This window comes from Terrapene carolina, unplaced genomic scaffold (assembly GCF_002925995.2).
Source record: "Terrapene carolina triunguis isolate 2854851 unplaced genomic scaffold, T_m_triunguis-2.0 Scaffold42, whole genome shotgun sequence".
NCBI lineage: Eukaryota > Metazoa > Chordata > Testudines > Emydidae > Terrapene > Terrapene triunguis.
The window spans coordinates 48,863,826-48,875,007 of NW_020664393.1; the positions used below are offsets into that span (position 1 = coordinate 48,863,826).

Sequence of the window (11,182 nt, forward strand, 5' to 3'; positions counted from 1 at the left end):
GCTTCACAGCACTTTTATAAACAAACAAAGAATTAGTTCTCACATTTAAACCGACCAACAGAGCAGAAATCTATTGCATACTAAATATCTTCATTAGCTAAGGAACTATTTCATAACACTGTGGTGAGCTACTGCATATTGAATTCCTAATACATATTACTTAATGTTACTTACTGTAATACTTCTACTGGTAAATATTGATTTTAAACACAAACAACTATTTCTAATTATAAATCAACAGAGACAGACAAATAAGCCTTGGTAACTTAGTAACAGTATAGGACCGATGAGTGTCAGAAACACCATCGAACACTCTGAAATATTTTTCACCCAGGGCCATAAACAGGGTGGGGCAAGTGGCAGCCATGCAGGGCGCAAAGTCATAGAGGAGGAAAAATGGGGCAGAAAAATGCCTCCAAAAACAAGCAGGGGGTGCAAATATGATTGCTTACCCCATTCCTAAAATGTCTAGTTACATCTCTGCTTCCACCATTTCAGTGTAGCTCTGCCTCTGATTTAGGATTTTGTCCTTGACAGAATTCTTGGCATTATGTAACTAAGAGTTGAACTAGCCTCTCATCTGAACACAGGTGAAGAAATATTCAGGATATCAAAATGCTTATAGTTTTGACACCCAGTAAGCAGAACCTTTAGTTCAGCACTCATTATAGCTATTTTACAGTTTCTCTTTTGGACAGGATTCCTACCTGCCCCTCAAAAAGTCCCCAAGCCAGTACATTTGGTTATTTGGATGTAAATTGTTGCATTCTGGGTAGCTTTCCCATGCCCGCTGACAGCAATTCCGGGCCCCAGGGCAGAAAAGTCAATTGCCCCCCTAGAAAGGGATGGCTGAGGTTTACAATACTACTTTTTATCCTATTGATAACACATTAGAACCCACTATGCGTAAGTTGTGGTGTTGCTTGACCTAATTATCTTTTTTTTTCCAGTTACAGCACCAGTATTAAATAAACTGTGAAACTAAATGTAAGATGTAGAACTTGTTATTTTGAATTATATATTTAAATTAAATAAATACATTATGAATTAAATTAATCAATATATAAACATTTAAAGAAACACAAAGTAAGAAAACACCTAAAGTATCAACTAGGTGAATTAAACACCTAATTGTGATTCATGTATAATCTAAAGACAAGGAAAAAACTGATATACAAGATGTAACTGAATACGACCAACAAAGTTCAACTATACAATACCTGCACTACTGGTGCTGTGGGACATCAACACCCAGAGCAATGAGGAGATGGCAGGCATGGTGCGGCCACATCTATTGGGAGGCGGCCGGGGCGAAGGCAGAGGGAAAACCCATGCCTCATTCCCTGGCTGAGCGGTGGAGGAGGCGCATCATAATGCGCTTGTGATAGCAGCTGGTCAGCCAGTGATAGAATCAGTGAAAGGGGGGAGAGGGTAGTCCCAGCTGCCTCTTGGCAAATTTAGGATGGCTCGAATGGGTGGCTGAACTTGCTGGCTTGTGTTTGGTGAGGAGCTGCAGCCCTGGGGGAGGAAATCTGGTAGCATAGAGGGAACTTGTTCCTCTTTAAAGTCTCCTCAGCCTGGCAGCCGGAGAGCCAGCACGGCAGGCACAGGGGCTCCTGAGCAGCCAGAGGAGGCAGCAAGCTCCATGCTTCCCAGGCTGCTATTGCTGATGCTCTGACAGACTGCCAGACCAGCAGGGTGCAGCAGCGCTCTAGCAAACTGCTACTGTAACCATGAAGGATGGCGCTCTGTACAGAGCAGCAGCAGCAGGAAACCGGATTTCTTTTTTGTAATCTTAATTTTTATTTAAAAAATACGTTATCTATCCCACCCACACGGGCCCTTTTAAATCACCGGGCTCCTGAGCAATTCACCCCTTTGCCCTCCCTGTCGGCAGGCCTGAGATCTCCTAGAATAATAATCATGCGTGTGAACTCCATAAGTAGTGCTGAAGATTGGCCTGTAAAAGGTTTTCTTCCTAAGGAGTGGTGCAAGGGCTGTGGTGAGACCTTCGAAATCAGTCCACTAAAAAGTAACAAGTTTAAAACTGGATTGTTTTCCCGACACAACATATAAAACTTACCTATGAAACTCATTTTCAAAAGATCACACACAAATAATAATGATAATAATATGTAGATACCCTACTACGTTAAACATATTACAAGAGATATTAACCTTCATGCTTCAAAACAATTCTAAAATTGTTCACTATGGGGATATTACACATTGTTCTGAAGGCTCTAGCACTAGCTATTGTTACACTGCATGTGCATTAGAAAATATCATACTGTTTTCCAGCAAAGATGCTGAAAAACCTAAGTCGAGTCAACAGTAGTGCTTGCAGCAGTACTGCTGCCGGCTCTAGGCACCAGCGCAGCAAGTGCGTGTGAGGGCGGCCGTCAGGTGGCCTTCGGCGGTGTGCCTGCAGGAGGTCCACCGGTCCCGCGGTTTCGGCGGTGGGTATGCCGAAGCTGCGGGACCGGCAGATCACCCGTAGAAACACCACCGAATCCGCGTGACCACGGACCGCCCGCAGGCATGCCGCCCAAGGCCGCCTGACTGCCGTGCTTGGGGCAGCAAAAAACATAGAGCCGCCCCTGAGTGCTGCAATGTTGCTGGAAAACAGAGACAAAATTTTCTAATGTAAAAATCAGCCTTAGAGACAGGCTACTGGACTAGACAGATCGCTGGTTTGATCCAATATGGCATTTCCTATGTTCTAGTTTATTAAAAGAAAAAAAAAAAAAAGGAAGAAAGAAAAATGAATTACACTTATTTTGAAGTTTCCCCTGACGTAGAAAAGGAAGATACACACTCTAATTCTTGGTTTGACTGAGAAAATGTCACCTTACCTCCATTAGGAAGACGTGCTAATACAATCCCGCTGCCTCCTCGAGCAGTTACCAAAAATCCGGCTTTGATAACAGACAAAACTGCAAGGCCTTTAGCTTTAGCTATTACATTGGCTGAAAACAAATATTAATTATTTAAAATTAACATTTTCAAAAGAGCATAAAGAACATACTAAAACACAATCATGACTTAAAAAACAGCCATACATTTAACAATTTTGAATAAGAAAGAGACTGAAATAAATTTATAACAAAAAAGTGAGCTAAATTAGTGAAATACAAAAAGAAATGGAGACTCAACATCCCTGCCTCAATGGATTTTTCAAGTGGAGAATTTTAACAGTAACAGAGTCCACGTTAATCTGTAATCATTTTATAAAAATGATTAACATCCCCATTGTTATTCAATACTTGGGCTAATAATAAAATGACATCAGAAAAGAAAATCTAGTTTTATTATATATCTTTTGGAACACAACTAGTATAAATTTAAAAAAAAAAACCTTGGAATATGGGACAAGGAAGGGAAATTAGAACACAGAGGGGAAAAAAGATAGAGATGGCAGAAAAAAAAGGACAGTGGGAAACAGAGTCAGATGGCTTGATTCTCCTCTTATACCGTTTTATACTGGTTTAACTCCATTTACCTCCATTTTGATTTACAGTAGGGTCATAGGAAAATAATGTACAGAGATTATTTTTAGCCACATAACATATTTTTAGCCACATAACATATCTTAAAAATGTGTATATTAAGGCTACAATTCTGTCTTGAGGATTCTGGTGATATTAACAAACTACTACAGATGTACAGGTTTTAATTACTATATCTGGTCCTCCCGATGTGCCAGTCTATACAGGGCAAATATGGATCCCCAATCCACACCATGCAGATGTTCACCAACATAGCCACTCTTACAGTGACTTTTGCTAATGGGCGGAGGTGGGGTGGGGTGAGGTGGGGTGGGGAATAAGTTGTGAGAAAGATTCAGCACAAAACCCCTGGACAAGAATGAATTTTACCTCTTAAGAGTAAATTCATTTCACAAAAATTATAGCTATAGGGTCCAGGTCTTCATTACATTTGGAGAAAATGCACAATGAATGCAGTAGGTAATCATGAAGACAATGAGAGTTTTGCCCAAGTGAGGTCTGAAGAAGTGAGCCCTTCAATTGCAACAAATTTGTATCCTTACTAACCTGGTATGATCTTATCAGGTCCATTTCTGGAAGTTATTTCTGTAAATTCTCGTAATATTTTAGCTGCCTTTTTTGCTTCTGACTTCAAGTTGGAAGGTATAGGATTATTCACTGTAAAACACAATAGAAAATATATAATGTGACTACTGAAATTATACTCTTGGAGTCACAGTTTAAAAGAGTTCATCCTTTTTTACTGGTTTTTATTTTTAAAGTGACAAGAGCTACCTAACACAATAAACTAATGCAAGCATTTGTATGTAGGAATCCTAAAAAATATACCAACCACCTAATAACAATACAGTAAAGACAAGAAGAAATGGTCTCCACTTTCTCTGTACTTTATGCCACAAGCACTATTCTCTTCCTCAGAAGCCCTTTTTATTAAAAGGCCCTGAAAGTGAACAAATACAGGCTATTGTGGACTAAAGGGCATGCAGGAGCAAAATTCCAAAGGAAAAAGGCTTTCACAAAGAATACCTCGTCAACAGCAACTTCTCTTTTATACCAAGAGGAATCCAGCTGAAAAACCTCTGTAAACTTCAGCTGTGGAAGTGCAACATAGGGAGAGGGACAGCCTCGCAGGAAGGAAGATACTAATTCATTTAGGGTTTTAAATGTCAAACATCAGCATCAGCTCCACTCTGGAAACCTACAAAGTTGCCAATTTTTAATAAGAATGACAATTACATTCAGACCTTTCCATAAGTTAATTAGATTTGTTTCATTTAAGCAACTAATAGACAGAATGTTTGTCACCTGTTTACTAGCAATTATTACTTGTTTATAGCACCCCAAACATATGCTAGGTGCTTAAAAAAAAAAAAAAGTTATCAAATCACTGACCCTACCTAAAAGATTGTAAAATCTTAGGCTCCAATCCTGTAAACACATACTTATGTGAATAACTTTACACATGTGAGTAGTACTGTTGTGTCCACACATCAAGGAGGGCCAGCATTCTTACTCTTTTATCTGCCACAACGGAAAAGCTAGTACTGGTTCTCAAAAATATTGAAGGAAGCAGGAGTATTATGCTACTTTTTCCAACGTGAAATATTCCTGCCTCTCACAATTTCTGCTTTTACTGGCAGAAAATGATCTTAGAACAAGCAATCCTTTGGGCATTAAACCCAGAAAAAGTTTAAACTAAAAGGGAAAAAAAAATCTAATTTGCAGGGCAGTGACTAAGTGAAAAGTTAGCCACTCTAATTAGAGTGCCTAAAATTTTCATTCACTCCTTTGCTCTACATAACTTTTTAACCCATAGCCATAGGGCAACTAGTCAAGCCTTCAATCAACAAGGAAGACACATCAATGATTCTTGAGTAGCACTTCTAAATTGGCCAAACAGTACAAGAAGTGTCCCATTATCACTAAGCCCTACAAGTCTAAGAATGAGATGAGACATTAGGCTGCTTCTGAGAAAAAAAAATAAAAAATCGTAAAGTCCTGATTTTACACACATTTTATGATTTTCAATTAAACACAAGATGTTTCTACATCAAAATTTTCTTCTTATATGACAAAACTTGTGATTATCTGGTCTGATGTCTTCATGTAAGCATCTAATTTTGAAAGATCATCATTCTTCCTTATGAATACACTCAACAGTTTGAGATTATTTCCATCATTGTATGATGCTTCTCGTAGAATCATGTTTATGCCCCAGGCCCATCATTGGACGCAGAGAATACCTACATTTTGTATTAATACCAAAGCCTAAACTCTGAGGTACTTCAGAAAAGTCCACAAGAACCTTTGGCTATTGATTCAGTTTAAGTTTTATGACAAATAAGCCTGCTCTAAAAAATGCTAAAAATATATTTGGTCTGTATTTTAACCTCCCTCTATAGGCAGCATACACTATGGATTTGAAACAAACATTCAACTGTAGATAAATTAGTCAGGAAAGGCTTTGTGCTCTTACTAGAGCTGTCGATTAGTCACAGTGAACTCACGTGATTAACTCAAAAAAATTAATTGCGATTAAAAAAACGGAATCGCGCTTAATGACACTATTAATAGAATACCAATTGACATTTATTAAATATTTCTGGATGTTTTTCTACATTTTCAAATATATCGATTTCAATTACAACACAGAATACAAAGTGTAAAGTGCTCACTTTATATTGTTTTTATTGCAAATATTTGCACTGTAAAAATGATAAACAAAAGAAATAGTATTTTTCAATTCACCTTATACAAGTACTGTAGTGCAATCTCTTTATCATGAAAGTGCAACTTAGAAATGTAGTTTTTTTATTACATAACAGCACTCAAAAACAAAACAATGTAAAACTTTAGCACCTACAAGTCCAATCAGTCCTACTTCTCGTTCAGCCACTCACTAAGAGAAAGAAGTTTGTTTACATTTACAGGAGATAATGCTGCCCACTTCTTAATTACAATGTCACCTGAAAGTGAGAACAGGCATTCGCATAGCACTGTTATAGCTGGCGTCGCAAGATGTTTACGTGCCAGATGCGCTAAAGATTCATATGCCTCTTCATGCTTTGGCCATCGTTCCAGAGGACATGTTTCCATGTTGATGACGCTCATTAAAAAAAATAATGCGCTAATTAAATTTGTGACTTAACGCCTGGGGGGAAAATTTTATGTCTCCTGCTCTGTGTTTTAACCCACATTATACCTTATATTTCATGTTATAGCAGTCTCGAATGATGACCCAGCATGTTGTTCGTTTTAAGAACGCTTTCACTGCAGATTTCACAAAATGCAAAGAAGGTACCAATGTGAGATTTCTAAAGATAGCTACAGCACTCGACCCAAGATTTAAGAATCTGAAGTGTCTTCCAAAATCTGAGAGGGATGAGGTGTGGAGCTTGCTTTCAGAAGTCTTAAAAGAGCAACACTCTGATGCCAAAACTACAGAACCCAAATCCAGGGGCGGCTCTAGCTTTTTTGCCGTCCCAAGCACGGCAGGCAGGCTGCCTTCGGCGGCATGCCTGTGGGAGATCCCCGGTCCCGCGGATTCGGCGGCATGCCTGCAGGAGGTCCGCCGGTCCCGCAGCTTCAGCGTATCTGCTGCCAAATTGCCGCCGAATCCGCAGGACCGGAGAACCTCCCGCAGGCATGTGGCCAAAGGCAGCCTGATGCCACCCCCGCAGGGACCGGCAGGGCGCCCCCCACAGCTTGCCGCCCCAGGCACGCGCCTGGAGCCGCCGCTGCCCAAATCACCAAAAGAGAAAATCAACCTTCTGCTGGTGGCATCTGATTCAGAAGATGAAAATGAACACGCGTCAGTCTGCACTGCTTTGCATCGTTACAGAGCAGAACCCGTCATCAGCATGGATGCATGTCCTCTGGAATGATGGTTGAAGCATCAAGGGACATATGAATCTTTAGTGCATTTAGCATATAAATATCTTGCGACGCCAGCTACAACAGTGCTATGCAAATGCATGTTCTGACTTTCAGGTGACATTGTAAACAAGAAGCAGGAAGCATTATCTTCTGCAAATGTAAATAAACTTGTTTGTCTAATCAATTGGTTGAACAAGAAGTAGGACTGATGGGACTTGTAGGCTCTAAAGTTTTACATTGTTTTATTTTTGAGTGCCATTATGTAATAAAAATAACTACATTTGTAAGTTTGACTTTCATGATAAAGAGATGAACTACAGTACTTGTATTAGGTGAATTGAAAAATACTATTTCTTTTGTTTTTTTACAGTGCAAATATTTGTAATAAAAAATAAATATAAAGTGAGCACTGTACACTGTTTTCTGGGTTGTAATTGAAATCAATATATTTGAAAATGTAGGAAACATCTAAAAATATTTAAATAAATGGTATTCTATTGTTTAACAGCACCATTAATTGTGTGGCTAATCACGAGTAATTTTTTTAATCGCTTGACAGCCCTAGCTCTTGTATTTTTTAATACAATTTTCTTAGTGGTTTCCAATTATTAAAACTTTTTTTTTTTAATTTCTATGAAGAGTTCTACAAAGGTGGGCCCAACCCACCCTTGATTAGAAGGTCTGGTTGTATTTCTATAACTTAGTGGATGAAAAACCTCCTTGAGAAGAGAGGAAGGAAAGTAGGGAATATGATCTATCTTCCATAGAGTGTATGTCTCAGGCCTTGTCTACATGGGAAAGTTTTTTCAATGTATCTTTAGTTTATTCCAGTATAAACTGTCTTGCATCCACATAAGCGATTTTTGTGTGTGTGCTTTATTTTGCATTTTATACCACTATAACTGCTTTGGAAGAGAGAGAACTATTTTGGAATGAGTTATATCATTATAAGAGTTGTACTCCAATTTCAAATGAACTATATCACTTCAGGTAGAATAAAGTTGGAAACACACCACCATCAATGTTCGTAGTGATTTTGGGAGCAAAAGTTCCATTTTTCATTGCACCTAGTTGCTAAAGTTCCTAGCACCATGGACCTCTCTAGACCAACCCCCCACATTAATTTAGTGAACTTGCCATGGTGATCAAACAAGCCTTGAATGATCATGAAAAAATACCTCTTTTTCTGCTGATGAACTCCAAGGCCTGTTTGGGGACTGTATGGGAGGGGAGCATATGGGAGGGGAGCAGGGGGACAGACAAATAGAAGACATGTGTGTCCCATCAGTGGCCCCGATACAATTCCGCAACCCCAAGCATTCACCGGAGATTACTCACAAATTTGTATTGCCAAGCTTTATTATCCAGGGCAGCAACACACATCTCTATGACAACAGTTCCGACAGTTGATTTTCAAAACCAAATGAATTAGCCACCGACTGGTAGCAAACAAAATAGGCAAGCTTCTCTCGGAGCACATGTTTCTCTGCTTTGAGGGAGACTCACACATTGGTGCTCTGTCACCGTAGCACCATGGCGAGCTCTACACACATGCTGAGGAAAGTGACCTTCCACATCCTAAATTGCATGGACATTTTGGTCATCCTATTGCCAATACATCTGGAGCACCTTGTCCATATAAACAACCATCATGATTGTGGTGCTCAGCAGTGCTTCCTCCACGTTGCCTGACAAGAGTTTGAAAATTTGTTCAATTATGAAAGTTTCTACTGCTACCGAGCGAGAAGGAAACAGATGGAGTGAGCACAGGGAAGAATGGACTGAGTGGGAGTTAGGCACTACAGGGAAGTATGCTCTAAATTTAACTGTTAACAAAACAGCAGGTAGGCTAACAAATTAAACCTCTTAAAAACTTAAAATCCTGCCCCTGAAATATCAATACACCACCAAGACAAGGAGGAAACAATCATGGCTAAATGGCAAGGTTTGAGAGCCTATTTGAGCCAAAACAGAAATCCTTCAAGATTTGGAACTCTGACTCTAGTGAAACCAATAAACAGAAGCCTAAATTATAGAAGGCATTAAACAAGAAATTAAAGGGCCAAAATGGAGTTCAAAGAGCAAACAGTTAAAAGTATGTGATCACTGGTGTGGGTGTTGCCTTCCAACATCTTGCTCCTTGTTCCTGTTTTGTTTCCTGGTTCCTGTTCTTGATTAAGGCTGTATGTATGCATAGCATAGGGTGTACAGGTATTAAAGGCCCACTGCTACATATCTGCAGTTCAGACTTACATTTTGTTTAGACTGTTGCTAATCTAACGGGTTCAGGGTTATTACATCTTTTGATTAACAACCTACCTGCAGGTCTTGCTTTTTTTGGGGCGGGGGGCGAGGAGGGGGTTTGGACTGCTATTCTGGGATGCATCAGAGCACAACAGTATGGCAACAAGTGTTTCTAATGTGCAACCTATGCTGCCTGGACATCCTTAGGCTAATGACTAGCCAGACTTTATTCAGAATTTTGAAAACTATGTGCAGATCATGTAACTCTCTGATGCTGCTAGGTTACCCTTGCTGCAGAACTACTTAGGCCATGTTGACATTAATATTTATGATGTACTCCCGGAACCCAAGTCATCCTTTGAGGCATCTGTGCAGTGCCTCAAGTATTTCAGCACTGGAGATTCTGTTCTAATAATAAAAAAGAAAACATTTTTTGAAACTCACCAGCAGCTTAATGAAACCATATGTGAGCTTGCATGTCATTTGTGGAGTTGGCCCAGAATTGGGGATGTTATGATGATATTTTTGTGACTGGCACAACCAATGACCACCTGGGGGACCCGTTAATGACTGAAGATGCTAGAATGGTAACTTTTGATGCTGTGGTTGCTAAGAGCAAGGCATTGGAAAGGGCTCGGGCTGGAAGATTGTGTCTGTCAGACTGCTGCTACCTTTGTGTCTATGCTTAAACCATCAGCTGCTCCTCCTACTTCTGTAGCCCAGTCATATGACACTACTTATTCCTGCTCCATGACCATGGCAGTAAACGTTGCCAAGTCGGCAGTTTCTGGTGTGGTAGTCCGGATCACTTGGCCAATTTCCCTCCCTGCCCAGCTAGCACTGCTATGTGTTGCGCTTGTGGAAAGGAAGGACACTATGCAGCGGTACACTGGTTCACAAAGACAGGAGGCATGAAGTTAGGGTGACCAGATGTCCCAATTTTATAGGGACAATCCCGATTCTTGGGTCTTTTTCTTATATAGTCTGCTATTACCTCCCATCCCAGTCCTGATTTTTCACACTTGCTGTCTGGTCACCCTACATGAAGTGCATGTGAAGCTGCATGAGACCACCTTTACTGGGATCCCTGATGTCTCCCTTAGTATGATTTTCTCATGTGGTAAGGCACTGGAGCTAGTATTTGCTATCATGGATATTAATGGCCCTCCACTGAAGTGCATAGTGGATATGGGTGCTGATGTTAACATTCTCCCTTCTGGGTTAGTTCACATGCTGGACATTTGCCTCCCGACAGTGGTTAAAAATGTTTGGGATTTGTATTTGCAGACAGTGGCTAATGTTGTAAGTTCTGTGCTCTACAAAGGCATAGCCTTGACTGCAAAATTTTTACATTGTTCAGTGCACAGCTGTGAATGTCGTTCCATTATTGTCTTATGATCTGTGCTTACGGCTTGGTATTACCCATCAACTCACACAGGACACCTCACGTGTGTTTATGTCAGCCAGAATAGAAAGCGATATCCAAAACTATCATTCAAATACACCATGAGTTATTTAATGGTGATAGTGTTCTGTCCCTGGAATATTACTCC

The 11,182-nt window shown here is 40.0% G+C and overlaps 1 protein-coding gene across 1 annotated transcript in view; it reads right to left on the reverse strand.

The window, feature by feature from the left end:
* Positions 1-5,714, reverse strand: part of SH3YL1 (SH3 and SYLF domain containing 1) — a 65,780-nt gene extending 60,066 nt beyond the window's left edge. Inside the window, exons 1-3 of the mRNA XM_024215815.1 lie at positions 5,588-5,714; positions 4,056-4,166; positions 2,856-2,969 (exon numbers count right to left, since the gene is read on the reverse strand). Coding sequence (XP_024071583.1) covers positions 2,856-2,969; positions 4,056-4,166; positions 5,588-5,714 — 352 coding nt within the window. The remainder of the gene's footprint in view (positions 1-2,855; positions 2,970-4,055; positions 4,167-5,587) is intronic.
* Between the last annotated feature and the right edge of the window lie 5,468 nt (positions 5,715-11,182).